Source organism: Cuculus canorus, chromosome 1 (assembly GCF_017976375.1).
Source record: "Cuculus canorus isolate bCucCan1 chromosome 1, bCucCan1.pri, whole genome shotgun sequence".
NCBI classification, from domain to species: Eukaryota; Metazoa; Chordata; class Aves; order Cuculiformes; family Cuculidae; genus Cuculus; species Cuculus canorus.
In genome coordinates, this window is record NC_071401.1 from 130,406,868 (window position 1) to 130,424,794 (window position 17,927).

Here is a 17,927-nt window from a genome sequence, read left to right on the forward strand (position 1 = left end):
GAGTGCCTTGCCTGAGCTGCCTTCTATGACCAACAGCACAGATCTACTCACTAGGCAACTGCCCTGTCATGTGGATTCTCAAACATGGGAGGAGTTGAAATAGCAAGAAGCTGTGCTGCACGTCTGTCCTAGATGTGTCCTGCTGCAGAGTAGTGGGAATCACAAAGGTGTAATAGTAATTGCCTGCCTGTGAGGCTAGAAGTGCCCCTCTTTCTAGTTACCTGGGGAGGTGGCAGTTCGCGTAAAGAAAGATTTCAGAAAATATTGTCTTATAGACCCACCAATATGTACAGTTACAATGGACAGATTCTTCAGTTAGGCTCATTTCAGTCCACTACTGTCAATAAAAACATACTTATTCCTTCAAGGTCATGGTTTAATTATCAGCAGTGGTAATGACTCTCATGACCAATACAGAACAATTTCTGACACCAGGCTGCTGAGTGGGTGGATTAAAATCTCTCCCCATGAAAGAGATTTTCCCTACAAAAGAAGTACCCATACTGTGGGCTATTTGCTCAGTGATGAGTAATCACTTGAGAGCTCCTTGCCAGCTGTTTGATACATTGGTGTTTCATTTTCAGGGTTTTTAAGCATCCTACCAGCTGGGAATTAGATAAACAGCATCTCAATTTTACCAGTGTGAGAACTGAATGCAGTTAAATAAGTGGCCCCTTCTAACTTGGCAGTATTTTTTCAGGACTCATTTGATCAAAATGTGATTTTAGGTCTGTTAGGCCTGCACACCCAGCACAACTCTGGAGAGATTATTTTAAAGACCGTACCTCCAATGAACTTTTTAATTTAGAGCTCACTGCAGTGTAGTTGAGAAATTCTCAACCAGATGTATAGACCAGTTGTCCAATGTACTCTGCTGCTGCTACTAAATACGAAGCAGACAACACAGTTTCACTTGGGTTTAATAGAAGCAGTATTAAGCAGTCTGAGACTTAATTCTACTTCTCTTTGGCATTACAGTAAAAATTTCCATTTTTTTAATACATGACTATATGTGCTCTGAACCGTTCTTAGCTACAGTAACTGATATTTAACTGCAGAGCTAAAGGCTATTGATGCAAAACATCCTGCAGAATTGTTTCAGAATTGGCATCTGGCCTTGTGAAATCGTATCTGAACTTGCAAGGTCTTTTGACCAACATGCAAGGAAATGCATATCTGCATGGCTGCAATCCCAAACATAGATTAGCATCCCTTCAGAATTGAGCTTTTATCTTATAGATGATCTCCTGAGCTTGTTTTCTATAATGGCAATTAACTGATATCCATATCTCACAGGACATAGACATCTCCAGCATTATTAGTCTCATTGTTCATTAGTTGTTATTTCGCTTAGTTCACAGTGTGATGATCAGATATTGTTATATAATTTGAGCCTCTTCAGGAGATGCTTTTAGGCATGTGGGAAGGAAGGAAACGGTATTTTGGAGAGTCATCATTTCCAGTGTAAAAGGCAAGAAGATATTCTTGTTTTAGTACATTTTTACTCTCTCTGAATTAGAAAAAATGGCAATGCTCTGAGTGATGAATTCAGTAAATGATGGGGCAATAATAGTCGTGCTATTATCCATGGAGAGAAGATGTCAAAACTGAATGCTTTTCATTTGAAAGGGATAAGCTGCCATAAGATGGTCAGGGTAAGGAAAATTACATGGGTTAGGATTGTCCTTGTTCTCTCCTCAGAGTTCCACTAAAAGGGTGAGTTAAAAACACTTTTGCTGCAAAAATTAGTCTGAAAACAGCATACCTCTGAAGTTAGAGGAATCTATCCATGAGATACTTGGCCAGTAGCCCACATACTACTGGAAAATCCAAGACACAAGTTCACCATTAGGCCGTGTGCCACCTCAGAGATCATTTTCCACAGCTATAGCACAGCAGTACTTCCACTTTCTTGCTTGGGTGTCTCGTATAACTGCTCAGGGGATCACAAATAGCATAAAGTACTTGGGGCCCCAAAGAGGTGGAAAGTAAGTGATATTGCAGTACTAGAAAAAGATACTGAAAAAGGAAAGCATGAAGGAAGGCAAGGGACCAAGAAACTTAGAGTCCCTCCATCAGAGTTATGAGCTCAGTGGGGAAGATCTGTTTGTGCTGTCAGGTTTCCTTTAGATTTATAGGGATGCCATTGTGAAACAATTCCAGAAACTCTTTGAGATCATGATACACCAGTACGCTTGCCCTTTTCATATACAAAGTCAGAGAACACAAAGGTCAATATTTTCTTATTCTGTTAAAAGTGCTTTGGAGCCTGTGAATTATGGGTGTCGTTCAGTGGGAGGAAGAGACACAGACTGCTTGGGTGGGATTCTGAGCATCCATCTGGAGATGGAGTGAAGGCTGCTGCTGTTGATAAATCTGTAGACCTGTCTTTCAGGCTGGTGAGCCAAAGGTGGTAGCCATGTGTTTCTTTTTGAATCTGACTCTCCAGTTCAGCTTGCAAGCTCGAGGCATAACTGTATAAAGAGACTAGGATGATGTTTTTAAATTAAGCAGTATGCTACTACAGGACTAATAAAGCAATTAAATGATAATCAAAAAGCACACACAACTATAAAGCTACTAATTATCATTCTTAAGTCTTATGAATCACACCTGAATTCTATTGAATTACAACTCTATGTCCATTCCCAGTATTTAGCATTAGGATGCAAGTCTATCCCTCCTTTTTTTCACTCTCACACACAAAGATGTGGTGGTGAATTGTCCAGATTGTCTAATGAGGGTCCCTCCAGCATCATTGTGGACTGAGATTCAAAGATAAGCTTCATCACCATCTGCAGGTGTCCGCATTCTTACTGACAAAAAATCCTGTCCTCCTTTTTTCTGTAGTTGATTTTATATCTATCCCCCAGTTTTCTGTTTCTGGATTCATCTTTTCACCACCTCTCTTTCTCCATCTAAGCTCCTTTCAAATAAAGTCTGTCCCCAGTTACTTTTTCCCTAATTGGTCCCATTCCTCCTGTATCCATACCAAAGTTTCGTGGTTTTTTTTTCAGTGCTGTTACTTAGGCAGTCTTGACTTTGTATACTATTACTTACATGATTGTCTAGGTGCAAGTGACTTCACAAGACCTGGCAGCCCAAAACTCCGCTACTAGTATGCAGTTCATATGGGCACCACGTTGTTTACCATATTACACAAACTAAGATCGTTTTAACTCCTCTACCTAGTTCCAATTAAACACAAGCAATTCTTCTCTTGTGCACTGTCAGCACACCACATCATCAGAGTTCATGTGGCCTTGTTGTCCTTGAACTCTTAAATCACTTTCCACATTTCCAGTAGAGACCTTCCCTAACTACGAGGCCTGGTGCTCCATCAGGATCTCCTGCTTGAGCTTATTGCTCTGTAGTAGTGCCTACAGAAAGCTGTATGCCTTAAAGATACTAACTTCAAGGGATATGTAATTTGTAAATCTTTAAGCATTGGAGTTTTTATCCAAGGAATCTGGAAAACTGACGGACTGTCTCTACCGAATATGGCAGAACAGGTGGAGACTTAACATAGAGATGTGTTGTACTTCCCTGAGTTAAATAAGTAGTTAGAATGTGTAGCCTCATGCAAGTAGTGCTTTGCAGAACATTGTGTATTTCTTATTTGTGAAACCACGGTGTGGGATGAGAGATGTATTTCTGTACACATAGTTGGTTATGGTGGATTGTGCTTGTTTCTTCTCCACTTTTTCAGCCAGTGTTTTTCACTGGTAGATTAAAGCATTAAAGTAATTTATAACCTCATAGGACTAGGGCCAAGGACACTGGCTCATTAGCAGTAATCCCTACTCAGACAGATGGGGAGACTTTTGTGTACAAATAACTTTTTATTGTTCAACCTAATTGAAAACGTTGCTCATTCTGGTGACGCATGGGAAAGTGGTTTGTTACACCTGAAGCATAATTAGCTGAAGCGCTCACTTTTCTGCCTTATATAAGCTGGGTAGCATGAAAATAATTTGTGTCATGTAGATCTAGAAGGTAAGAGCAGGGCTGCAGAAAACATGAACACTGTTTCAGCTGACATGAATTTTCCTCTTTGGTCACCATTGGAAGGAGTATGAGCTGAGAACCTGTTGCAGCAAGAAGTAACTTTTCTATTAATAGATGTACCATATTCGGGGTATTTTAAGAGCGAGATGAAGACTGCATACCACTGTGAAAGATGCCTTCCACCACAGATCCTCTGATCAGAAAGTTTTAATAGTGTGGCTTTAGCTGGAATAATTAATAGGAGTGCTGGAGATGGTAAGTCAGCCTCATAATGATTGATTGCCCTCTAATGCATGCCAGAGCAATCTAAAATGTGAGCCTGGCTTAAGGACACTTGATATGGCTTTCTTATCTTTACTGCCTTAAAGAGGAAAATCTTGCAGAGCGTGTGAAACATCACATGGCTTGTCTCACCATCGACAGTGTCAGAGCATTCTAGTCAGGCATAACTGCAACGGCAGGGTAGGGAGGGTAATTTCACATGGTGTAACTGAGCCATCTGTGGCAAGGCTATGATCTTTGTACCGGGAAGTGAGCAACATCTGCTCCTCGGAGAAGTGTTACTATCACAAGCTGACATTAAATGGCCCTCCTAACAACAGGTATCTTTGTTCTGAAAACAAGAGTACACCTCCTGCTTTATGAGACCCAAGCTAGTGATAAAAGGAGTATGCATGCCAAAAGGCTGTTGTGGACTTAATGGAACAAATTTGTAATTTGATACAGTTCAGTGAGATTGCTTATATTTTATGTACACCCCATGTCACAAAGAGGTGAAGTTTAAGAATGCTGATTATAGGTGAACCAATTGATCCGAGCACTATCAAAAGAGGTCTTAAATTCAGAAAGGGGTCCATATTTTGTATAATGGGCAAGTAGGCTGCATTCAGAGAGAAGGTCAAGCTTGCATTTGGGCTTGTACAATCATTTCTGAAGACTTTCCGGGAGTTCCTCTGAGAATTAGTCCTAATCAGAGACATTAATTACAGCTGGTCACCAGTAAGAGCGGTACTTGCAGAGCCACCCTGAATTCTAAGTAGCTGGACATTGTTTGGACAGATGGTTCTATCTGCCTAAAGAAGTTTTAAGTTCCCTAAGCTGAAGGCTACTTGGATGAAAATCAAGGATTACTTGTCACTCGCTACTTCCTTACTTGCTTGGAATAGTGACACTACAGAAAATCGGTTTACAATGGTTAAGTCATCCTTTCTTAGGTGTTTTCATAGAATCTCAACTGTTTTCTTCTTTACTGGACTCAGTCTCTTTTTCAAAAGTGCCTTTATTTCTTTTAGTGTGCCTGCTCTTCCTATTAGTCTCACAGATTGCTTTACCTTCTAATCCCAGTAATTTTCCAGTTTATTTACTTCCTGTGTGTGCTGACTGTAACATTTCTATTAGAATGTGATTATAGTTAAATGACAGCAAGGAAAGGAAGCAGATATTTGACAAAATGAGGTACCTGGGCTTAGTGCTTTTCTTTTAAGAACCAACCAGAAAATTACATTGTCAAGTTGAACATAACAGAAATGTGTGTGGAATAGCATAACAAGACCGAAGTATTTCTATCAGACTTACTTACAGAAGAAACAAACTGCAATCTGTGTTATACAGACGTTTCTGCTAATGATTCCTCAAGGTTTAGGACTGTGGGGAAGTAGCTCGCTGAAAGCAAATTGAAAGCAAGGCAGATTGAGCGATTTAGATCTTGCTTGAGTAGCTGGTAGCTCCATGGAACATTTGCAGACAAAGGTTCTTCTTCTGTGTGTGATTTGCCTGGTGGGAGCAGATACTAGCACACAGTGGACATGAAAGAAAAATGATAAAATCAGAAATTATCTTAGGTAAATGCAAAAATTCCATGTTTATGTGATTGTATTGTTTGACAAAGTGCATCAATTGAATGTTCTTGGGATGAATTTCAGACACTAAGATGAGCTGGCATGAATTGGCTTGCATTCATGACATTAAATTTTCTTACCCTCCAAAATATCATGGACGCATGTGGTATCTCAGTTGGGAAAAGCCGCTGTCGCAGGGCAACTACTCGTTTGTGACCAAAGGTTTGTTCAACTTTCAGGTTGGTTCAGGCCAAAATTGTGCTAAGAACCTTCTAATGGTGGACCAATAGAGATGATTGAGTTCCAGTGCCCAGGACATAGCCTGCCAGAGTTTAACTTACAAGTATACATATTGCCATGGAATCATTGTTGAATCTCTTGGGTGGTGGAGACTCAGCACAAAGGTCTTAAAATTGTTAGCTGTAGAGAATCTTCTAGTGTGGTTCATGCTAGAACTTCACTAGAGTGACTTCTACTGTACTAATTTTCCAGAGGTTCAGCTGTCTGTGCTGGAGTACCATCTGACTACAATGTTTAAAAATCTTTTTGTTATTATTATTTGAGTAGCTTTAAATATCTGAGTCATTCATGTCAATTTGTCCAGCTTGCATTGTGTATGATATCAATGAATTTTTCCTCCATTCAACTTTTAATCAAGGTGAACTTTGGTGCCCATATTACCTGCGATCCCCTTCATGATGTTGTTCTCTCCTATATGCCTCAGGAAAAGGTCAAAGACACTATTAACACAGCCTTTATTCCTTGTTAGTTAGCCTTTGGGACTCAGCAAACACTCTTGAGGTTCCCTGGTGCCCAAGCAAATCTCAAAGAGAAACTTCAAAGATCTGAAGTTAAGAAAATGGGTAAAGAAAAGCAGATTCAGATCACAAGTCTGTACTTATTAATATTTCCAAGTACATACAGCGATTCTCTAAGCAGTGAGCAGTGAATTCTGCCTGGCAGGAATTGAGGAAGGGGAGATGGATGGGTGTCAAATTGTAGCCAAGTGCTCCTGTTATCTTTTGGCAACTGAGTCTCCTTGCATGTGTGCCCACATTGGGGCATAGATATGGAGGAGGGATGAGAAGGAAAACAGTTCTGGAAAATGCATGGGAAGAAATATGTTAAATGGTTCCTTGTAGGAAAAGCTCCAAGTTTGACCATCCTCCTTCCCTGGACTTAAATTCTTCCCGTTTTAAATGTTAAGCATGCCATCAAATACTGATAGTGATATTTGTCCAAGTACTGCACAGGGACACGAGAGACATCTGTGAGGAGTTTAAGAAAGCTCCATATTCTGTCTGTGACTTGTCCACCCACCTATATGGTAGTACTAGAGACCACAGAGAGCTTTTCTGTGTCTCAGTCCCTGATCTTTCTGTCTACAGTGCCTGTCTCTGAAGCAGCTCCTTTTAGTGTTCCAGATTAATTGACACATAACTGGAGTATGCTTGCTAGAAAACAGCAGGCTTTGTCAGCAGCCAATTTTCAAGGAAATTGGCTGTCTAAAACCACATTCTAAGTAGCTGGCTATACATATTAGGCTTAGCTGACCTAGATTGAAATTTACTCTTTCATCTCTTTCTTTCTGTAGTCTTTATCTTTAAATAAACAGCTCTTTTGTTTACTAGATGTTGGTCATGGGTACTGTATTTCCACTACATTAGCTCTGTCAGGGGAAAGTAATAGCTCTAGATTGAAGTGTAAGCCATTTGTTTTCCTATAGTGAGGAACACTCTGCTGCATGCTTTCTAACTGATTGGATGAATTATGCTTTATTTGCCTTGATAAGAACCGTACTTAAAAGCTAACTTTCTGAAGGGGAAATGGGGCATAGAGTACACTGTGGGGGGGAAAAAAGGTCTATCCCCATTAATGCTGCCTCAGCTGCATTTTCACACATTTCTTGACTGAAGAGCCCTAATACTTATCACTGGAAACGTACCAGGCTAAAAATTAATTGCAGGCTAATTACTTTATGTCAAGAAGCTGCCCAATTTTTTCTCAGATTTGTTACAATGATAATTCTAAATGTATTTATGTACCCTACTTCCTTCAAGATTATACTGGAGGCAAACACAACTGGAATACACCCTTTCATCAGATTAAAACTGCAGAGATCAGGTGTTTTTGTAAAGAGTTATTTTCATGACTTAGGTACCTGCAGTAGTTTAGATTTGTGGTGATCACTCCTGTCCATTTATGATACTGCCATTTACGTCACAAAGGGTTTTACTCTGTATATCGATATATAGCCTGTTTCCTAGTATTTATGCACCAGTGCTCTACTAAGAAGAGGGACATTTTAAAATTATTCCACACACCTTGTTCTTTAAAGGAATTATTGCCATGTTCTTTCACCCCTTGGCCTATGTCTTACTTAGAATAAATTGCATTTCCTTTACAGAGGCAATTCGTGCTTATAGTCTCCTGAATTATGCTAAGCAATCCCTTCCATTTCTTTATCTGAAAGGATTGGAGATTTTTGCCTTTTTTTTCTTTTTAATTGAACTCTCTCAACCTTCATCTTCTCAGTAGTTCCTCAGATATGAGATTCATTTGGGGAAAATTCTCTGATTTTTCTCCATTTTAAGTGTTTCCATATGGTAATGCCTTGAAATTCTGCATAGGATAGTTTAAGTTACCATCTTTTGCTAATTGTCCTAGAGAAACCTAATATCCTAGCACCTATTGAGCATACCTAGCCCCACTGTGCACCTGAAAAATCTATTTTTTTATCTGGCTTACGAATAAAAAAAGCTGGCAACACCTCGTTAAAATAGAGTAGTTTGGATGTCTTGATTTATTGGGTTTGTACCACAGGAATTAAAAAAGTTTACCTTTCTAGGTCACACTTAAAAACTGGATGCCTTCTGGTTCAGTCACCAAGCTGTATGACCCTGATCTGGCAGAGGGAGAGCTGTGAGTGGTATTGCTGAAGAAGTGGCTCGCTGCAGAAAGGAGCCACAGCAAGTTACAGACTCTGCGGATAATGTGATGAAGAGCAGTAGCTGACCTTCACCACAGCTTCCGTTGCTGGGTCATGTTTATTCAGCATTTGGAAGACGAATCCTTCCCATCAGGAGACAGCACAAGAAATAGCTTTAGATAACGTTACCAAGCAAACAGGATAACTGCTTTCTCTCCTACCTACATTTCTTAAAGAAGTCCTATCCTGCATGGTGCCTGGTACAGTACATTGGGTTTTTAGGGATGAGGACTGATATGTCCAAAAAAGGAGGGACTGCCCAGGCTTCTTTGAAAGGCAGTTATAAGACCAAACCTGTGCAAACTGCTTTTTAAAGCAGACCATGGCTTAGGCACCCTTACTTTTCATTTTTCTGTATTCGCGTCACTGAAAATGTCTCCTGAGGAAGAAGCATAGCCTTTGGCATTTTAGATGATTCAGTGGTTCCTTTATTTTTCAGCTGTGCTGCTATATAGATGTGCAATTTGCTGTTTCTTTGAGGGTTTTATATCTTTGTGGCATAGAAAAAGTTCTAATTGAAAGATTGATGAGCAGAAATCTCTCTGAATTATTACATGCTCTAAGGCAAGAGTGGAGAACACAGGGAGTTACAGATATCCTCTGGGAAGGGAGGTCAAACTTAAGTGGGGAGGAATAGCTAAAGGGATGTCCATCAAACACACTCAAACATAAGGTTGGGAGAAATTCTTCTTTTCATAATAAGTACGTGAGATTTGATTATTTTATAAATTAAAATTACCTGATTATAAAACAAGAAGAATACAGCACATTTCGGAGTGGAATTCTTATCTCTGTTGAGGGACAGCACAGCCTATGCAGAACTTGCTTCTAATTTTGAGGATTAAAATGAAAATTGCAGCTATTAGGTTCATTTAGGCTGTTTTGGTCAAGGCAGCAGTGTTGCCCCTGGAATGCATTAGGGTGCTCAAAAAGACACTGAAGGCACAAAACGCTATTACTGATTTCCCTCAGTTTAATTAATGGTAAACAAATTGAAGTCAAACATCTTTCCTTTCTCTTCACTATAATTCTGTGGCACCTCATGTATCACTTCTGGTTTGTTGCTGACTTGGCCAGTGTTTTCAAGTGGTTTAAACAGTACAGCACACAAGCCCACTTTTATCCATTGAATACATTTTGTATTGGCAGATGACTTCTAAAAGGAAATACAGAACAATCCTTAGGCCTCATGCAGTTATTAGCAATTTATTCTATATGCTCTGAATGACTTAATAAGAATTTAGAGATGCAATTATTGCTTATCTGCAGACTAAGCTTCGTCTTTATTTATTGAAACAGTACAGAATAAGCTGCATTTGTTGTGTCTTTAAATCTTCTTGCACTTCCTTGTAAAACACTGTCAGGTCTGAAATCTTCAGATGCCATAAAAGAGGTGGCAGACTTTGATTAAACAGCTGCTAATGTTATCTGATTTAACAGTAGCAATGAACTGAATGTTCTTGTGATCCAGAAGGTTTCCAAAGTACTATGCTGATTTGTGAGCTCGCATTTAGAAATTACCTTCATCCTTCAGAGAAATGCAGTGAATCATTGGAGGGGGTGAAAACCTACAGCTATTGAGTGGCATGTGGTAATAGGCAATACCTAGCAGAAGGCATAGAAATATTAGAAGAGATGTCTGCAGTGGGAACATCAAGAGGAGATGACATACGGGCAGAATATAACTGCCCAAATTCAAGCAAGGCTGGCACTGTAGAAATACTACTCTTCTTTTTATATGCTGTGACTGCAGTGGAGAGAGGCCTGATTCATTCTTTCTCTGCCTTTGCATTCTGTATGCCAAAGTAAAACAAGTATAAAATAACTCTGATTGGGTGGAGTTTTACACTGTTTTTGCAATAGAACAGAAAAATGCAGAATTGTTCCTAAAACTCTTAAAAGATAACTTTGAACTTACATGGGTTCTCTGAGAAACATTTCCATTTTGTGTCTTACCAGGATTTGTTCATGTGTGATCTCTCATGAGATGATGTGTATTTGGGCAGCGAAATCTAGCATCCTCTTAGTAAAAGACAAGCTTTTTACAGACATTAATGCTGCTAGTACCCAGTCTTGAACATAAGTCATTGGGAATTGAGTTCCTACAGTTCAACTGGTTCTCACCAATTTCTTTGTCCCTAATTAGCTCTCTCTGTCTAGAAATCTGTTCTCTGACCTAGACTACATGGGTGAAATCTGCATGTAGTTGGGTCCAACTGGAAGAAATGAAATGACATTATCATGTCCTAACTTACTGAAGCTTCAGGTTTATGAGTGATGTCAAGTATGGTATGCTGCATCATGAGGAAGGCTAATGATTTTCTAATTGCTTCTTTATCCTTAAGAACATCAAAGTTTATCTAGATTTGGTTGTCAGATAAGCAGAAAGATGGTAACCCCTTAGTCAAACAAGAAAACATCAGTTTAATCTTCCATACTTATGTTAAATTATGTCATACAGTTCCCAATATTACACAAGCACTGGGCAAACCAAACAAAGAACAATATCTAGGAAAGCAGGTGGCCATGACAGTAAAGAGATTTGCAAACTCAGTGGTATTGGTGAGTAAGCTAGAGAGTAGAAGAAACAACCAAAAAAAATAGAGCTACTGAGAAGCCAACTTGCCCAAAACTCCTGCCCCAAGGTGGGTTCAGGTGTTCCCTGCCTCTCCTGGCAATGCTTATCTAGACAGTTCTTAAATGAGGCCAAAGGCAGTGGCCTGCAGCATCCTCCAGCCATCTGTCCCAGTACTCAAGTCTTCTGTCAGTAGGCCAGTTGCCTTTGACGTGTGGTTGTCCTTTGAAATCGAGATTATACCTCTTCAGATCCCACAGCCTCTCTATTCCCTTTTTTGTTGTTGTTTCTACCTTCTTGTTGTTGCTCTATCCCCAAAAGGGAGGAGTATTTTCGACTTTACTATTATTTCATTTGGGAGTTGCTCAAATACAATAATGCTGGCCAGCAATACAAAACCTTTAAGACAGATGCTTCCATTAATAAATCTTAAGAGGATATTTTTCAAATCCTACTCCAGCAAACTCACATAGTATTTTGAGATTTAGGCCTTGTCTTCTTTGCCTGTGAGATTTACCAAATAAAAGGTCTCCAGGTGGAGCCTGGAGTAGGTGTCTGCTTTCATGGCTCAGGCAGAACCCACTGTACTATAATCAGTAACCCCAAGTACTCATACAGTAAAAGCAGGAACTGAAGGAGCTGCCGTTTTCACATAGACACTTTTTAGGTGATGACTTTTCCTTTCAGCATTGTGCACAGTTGTCTTGCTGTTCAGAATACTTCCTATCTCAGATCTTGGGCAAAGCAGGACGCTGGATGCTGGTTTTGGACAAGTCATCAGAAAGAACAATGTATAGAAAATCAGGGATCTTTTTAGTGGGCAGATTCACAGTCTTGTTGTTCTGCAGTAGACTCAGGCAGACAAGATCTATTGGAAAAAGCTAAGGATCATAGTCACAGAACAAAAAGGGCTGTAAGACATCTTCAGAGGCCAACTAGCTGCACACTTGTCTAGTCATGCAAAACTGCTGGTGACAGACAGAAAGAAAATTTCTTGAGTCTAATGCTTCACAGGCTTTCCCACTCCATACTCTCCCTTTTCCATTATGGTCTTGCAAGCAGCCCTAGAGAGTGGTTGCAGGAGATGTGGAGATCAGGAATTTCAGTGGCTGTCCCAGGAAATGAGTGATGCAGAGAAGATTTATTCAACTCTTCAAAGCAATGCATTACCTCCCACATTTTTGTTCTGTTTCCCCTGTGTGTTTTTCCCATGGAAGGGAACAAGTGAATTAACTATTTTATCATCTTACTTGTATCCTCTCTCTGAAAGAGCCAGGCATTCTCTTTCATGCCAGTTTCATTGACTGATGTAATCAGACTGGCTATTCATCGAAGTGATCTCGGTGGCCTAATTCTGTACCTGATCTCTCTCTGTTTGTGCTTCTAGGTCTTTGACAGGGTCCGAGAAGATTGCCCTAATTTCCACGAGAAGATTAAGCCTATTAACGCTGAACTCACTCAGCCCAAGCTGGCCATCAGTGCTGAAGATGAGGTGGAGCTTCTAACCCGGGTCAATATTGTCTTCCACTGTGCAGCAACAGTTCGCTTTGATGAACCCCTGAAGTATGTCCTGCTTTCTGTATTTGCTAGGCGTGATTCAGAATGCACAGTAGCCCATAACACACCATTCACTGCACCCTTGTATAGCTGCAGTAATAGTTCTCCATTTACTTTTTCATGCTACATGTGGTTCTGCAATATAAATGCTCTGAAAATGTCATGCACATATGCACGTCAAAAGTGACGTACCTTGGCAGATTTCCATGGGAACAGAAGGAAATACTACAAGCCTGGGTTGTAATACAGTAAGGGAGCTAAGTATGACCTAAAATTAGAATAAGGAAAAGTGTGTTTTAGGTCAAGAGAGAGATGTTTTGGCAGAACTATCTGGAGACAGCTTGAAGTGAAACTATGTTGTGTCTGTCTCTAAAGCTTGTGTTAATGGCCTTTCTTTGTTACTGGGAACTGAAGAGGGAAATGAGATGTTAAGAAAATGGCCTATCACAAGCTTTAAAATACTAAGCACTCAGTGTAATTAACTGTTTACAATAAATGCTCAGTTTCTGAAGGAACTCCCTTGGGAGTGCCTGTCCAGAAAGACTTTTCATTAAGAGAGAACAGCAGAAATGAGCCACTAAACCAAGATGAGATGTGTTAGTGCTTCTATGCAAATCATAACCATCAACAAAGCAAGACAGATGATCTGGATTGCCAGATCTTCACATTTTTTTGGAAAACACTGAAGCTGTGAGTGTAGAAAACATCATTTAGTATCAGTCTTCCTTTGCTCATATGGAGGCTAAATTGATATACACTGTGTCCTCCATAAATAATTGCTTTTTGCAACACCTAATTAGAGGACGCACGAGAAAGGAAGCAGCTCTTGATTTAATCTTGAACCATGTGTAGAACCTGTCTTGAGATATAAGTAGCAAAGAGCTGCACTGCATTAATAACCCTAAATGTCAATAGACAAATGAACATGCTGAGTGCTATAAAAATACATTGCAGTGGCATGTAACATCAAAGGGAACCTAAATTTTTAGTGAGGAGGACAGCTAGAAAAGAGTTAGAAGAAAAAGTTAAAATGGTCCTCTGCTTGCAGGCAGTGTAGAAACTGTTTAAAGGCTGACTGCATGTGATCTGTCAAAATCTCCCTAACAGAACAAGGAAAAACTAGTATCATTAAATGGCAAAATGTGAGAAGTTGTTAAAATCAAACTATTCCTGTCTGAATAATAAAATATATCATATGGGTAAAATAGCAAGTAGCAAGTTAAATGTGAAAGTAAAATATTACTGCTCAAGTAGAAATTTTAAGCAGCAACTTTCTACCGACACAAAATAAAAATATTTTTTAAACACGGCAGAAGTCCAAAGCCCACAACAAAATATGTAAAACCAATAGATAAGAGAGGTGCAAAAGCATTGCTATCAAGATACTAGAAAAGCAGTAACAGAGAAACTAAATGAATTATTTGCTTCAATATGCAGTACATTTAGGGAATTCTCCAGATGGAACTCTTGAGGGCAGAAATCTGAGATACTGTGTTATATTGAAATATTAGTAGGTATAGTTTTAATATAAATGGAAAAAAAAAGGGTAACAAAGAATTATATTCTCCTGGAAGGCTAAATGAACTCTGAATGGCTCGGCAGAGTCTGTGCTGGGTCCATATTCTATTCACCATTCTCAAAAGAGATACAGTCAAATAGAAATGTACATGTAAGACTAACTTTCATGTGTAGAGTAGCTGAAGTAGAAGTATTCATCCTGCTACAGGGACAGAAGGTAATAGAAATCTATCGAAAATGCTGTTCTTTAATAGCAGCATGATAAAATAAGTATCTCTGGCTTTAGGTGTTAAGATCCAAACATTAATCATACTCTTAGCTTCTGTTTTCATTCATCTAAACTATTTACAATTTCTCTTCAACATTAGCATAATTAATTTCTATAGTGTAGACTTGATATCATTATTCATAATCTTGTACATGTTTTTGAAAGCTTCTGCTCTTGGGCTGAACAGATGGCATATTCCTTAGCCTTATCTTTTCTGTGCAGGAAAATGTCTTTCTTCCAGTACAAAGTGTGCAACAAAGTTGAACGTCTGTTCACTGAGATCCATTGCAGATAGTCTCTAGGACAACTTCTAGCTATGCTGGGAGCTTGAAGGTCATCCTTGCTAACCAGGACCCTTTCTCTTAGGCTTATCGGTTCCCTTCTCCCTTCCCTGGGAATTTAATCTGTTATCTCTAATGGTGTCTTCTTTGAGTATGAATCTGTTTTTCTGGGCCCAAGGACCCTTTGCTGCTTACTGAAACCGTGTGTTTATCTGGTTTAGCAGTGGACCCTTAAGGAGAAAATAGAATGGGTTCCATAGGAAGCATAATGCCTCAGTGGTTGTGTTTTGGAAATACGTGTTCCAGAAGGGATCGCAAATATGTCAGATGTAGAGGTGTTACTGAAATGTTACTTTCGATCCTTTGAATTGAGTAAAAATATTTGAGAGAAGTTCTGAGGGCAGGATCTATGAAGCTAATGGCATTGCTCTGAAAGGTAGTTTAGCCCTTGCATTTTATTGAAGCTTTCTGCTCTGCTGTGACCCTGTCTCTTCCCTTACTTGCCTTTTTGTTATTTGGGGTTTGGCTAATGCTCAGCTTTGATGTATTCTTTCCAGTGAAATGCATTTTTCTTTTCTTTTCCCTGCCCTCTTTAGACATGCTGTGCAACTGAATGCAGTAGGCACGCAGCGGCTTCTTGAGCTGGCCCGGCAGATGCAGAACCTCGAGGCGTTCATCCATATCTCCACTGCCTATGCAAACTGTGTCCGGAAATGCATAGATGAAGTCATCTACCCACCCCCAGCTGAACCCAAGAAGCTCTTCGATTTAGTAGAGTAAGTAGCAACTGCATTACTTCTTCTGGCACTGGGTTTGCTTCTTTCTGCAGAAGACCTATGAATTGTTCACATAACCTACTCAGTGGGATTTCTGTTGAAAGTTGCTGTTGCTGTTGGCTGTTGTATGGCCCTGGCTGCACAAACCCATGACAGCAGGAAATGTTGGCTATGAGACTACAACCAAGAGAAGGGAGAGCTTTCACTTTAGATGGTTTTGGAGGCTACTGAACACAGCATGTCATCCAGTAAGTCTATCCTTTCTGGATTTTCTCTTGAAAATAGCTTTACTGAGATTTTTTGAAAGCAGAAGAAATATAGACTCTGTTTTGGAGCTTTTTGATTTGGAGAGCTGCTGAAGTCACACTTTATAAACATTTTGTTGAGCTTAACAATACTTTTCCAAATACAATAGTATTAAAAGTAGCATAAACCACACTTAATAATCTTGTGATTTCAGCTACCTCTAAATTTTCTCATGCATTGTTTATAAAAAGACTATGATTTCATGAGCGTCCAGCACTAAGTTATGCACGGAGGTATCTGCTATCAGGAATGGAGTTGTGATGCTTGCTGCTGTAAGACTCAGCTCTTTTGCTACCCAGTTCTTTTCATGTAGCTCCTGTTCATTTCTTTTTCTCTTCAGCTTCCCAATGTTATTTCCACTTATTTTAGCTATCCTGCAGTATTAAACTGGAGTTAAATGGGGGTGACTTAGAAACAGACTCTTTGAGAAAGAGTTCAGTGGGAGAACCCGGGACTTAGAGGGAACAACAAAAAATCTTGTTTAATTGTGCTTACCGAAATGAAGAATAGTTAGAAAGAATAATAAAATCTGCAGATAAAGGCCCCAGGAAACCTTCTCCTTAGGAGAAATTTCCCACATCTGTAGCTTCTTTTTAATTTGTTGCCTAGTAGTACTCCCTTTGTGTGATCTAAGCAACTGACTCATGAAATATTATAGTAACCCAAAGAGTTGGTAAAAAATCTTTCTTTCTCTTGATTTAAGGTGGTAGAAGATTAAATGAATTAATGTCCACTAGGAGAACCATTGCATTTTTATTTTAAGAAATTATCTAAAGAAATAATTTCACTGTTTAAGAACTACACCAGAAAATTTTGTACAAATCAGTGTTTTCTATTTGAATTTCTCCAGTAGCCAATATTCTTGGATATATTTACTTCCAGGTAGTAGTCATCTGTCATTCATCATTTATTTAGCACCTGAAGCATGATAAAAGCATAAGAAATGCCCTAGTGCCTCAGAGCAATGGACTGCCTGACCAAATGTATTGTCCCCAACAGTAGAAGAGGGAGGTGCTGTTTAATGTAACTACACAAGCCTGGATACTTTTTGCAATCCCTTCCCCTTGTAGCCTCCCAGAAACCAGAACTGTAGTATGAGAATTGTTACATCCTATTATTTTTTCATCAATTTTTTAATCTATTCATTTGTCTAATCCCTTTTTTAACTTTCTGGTACTCTGCTTTTGGAACAACCTGTGGCAGCAAGTTCCAGAAGCTTACTGATTGCTGTGTAAAGATGAGCTTTCTTTTACCTGTTTCAGGCTTTCATACTAATACTTTTCTTGCGTGTCCTGTAGTTGCAGCATTGCAGCAGCATTTGCCCTATTCACCGCCTCTGCACTTCTGTAAATGTGTATTACATTCACCTCAGACTTTCTCTTCTGCAACCTGAAGAGTCCTAGCCTTTTTACTATCTCCTCATATACCAACTGATTGTCTCCTTGATGATTTCAGTTACCCTTCATCTGTCTTTTTTAAGTCTACTCTCTCCTTGAGATGCAGGGGCTGGGCAGAACTGCATGCTACTGTCACTGGAGTGACCCAAGGTGTGGTCACTCCAGTTTTCATTCAAATAGCTTCAAAATTACACCATCGGTCTTGTTCTCAGTACTGATGATGTCCAGCATTTCACAAACTGTTGCTGCTCGTCGACCTCGAGATTCATGGAGCTGTCAGTTGCTTCTAAGAGCTGTTGCTGAGCTGCAACTGCCGGTTCTGAGTTCAGCAGCCTCTAAGACCAGTTTAGACTTTTTTTGGGAAACGCTTTACCTTACTTTTATTTACAGTGAAGCTAATCTGTCACCATTTTG

The 17,927-nt window shown here is 39.5% G+C and overlaps 1 protein-coding gene across 7 annotated transcripts in view; it reads left to right on the forward strand.

Moving 5' to 3' along the window:
* FAR2 (fatty acyl-CoA reductase 2) overlaps nucleotides 1–17,927 on the forward strand; it is a 147,687-nt gene that overhangs the window by 98,392 nt on the left and 31,368 nt on the right. For all 7 annotated transcript variants that reach the window (XM_054072717.1, XM_054072697.1, XM_054072658.1 and 4 more), the window contains exons 3-4: nucleotides 12,798–12,973; nucleotides 15,631–15,810. In XM_054072717.1, the coding sequence (XP_053928692.1) occupies nucleotides 12,798–12,973; nucleotides 15,631–15,810 (356 nt within the window). The remainder of the gene's footprint in view (nucleotides 1–12,797; nucleotides 12,974–15,630; nucleotides 15,811–17,927) is intronic.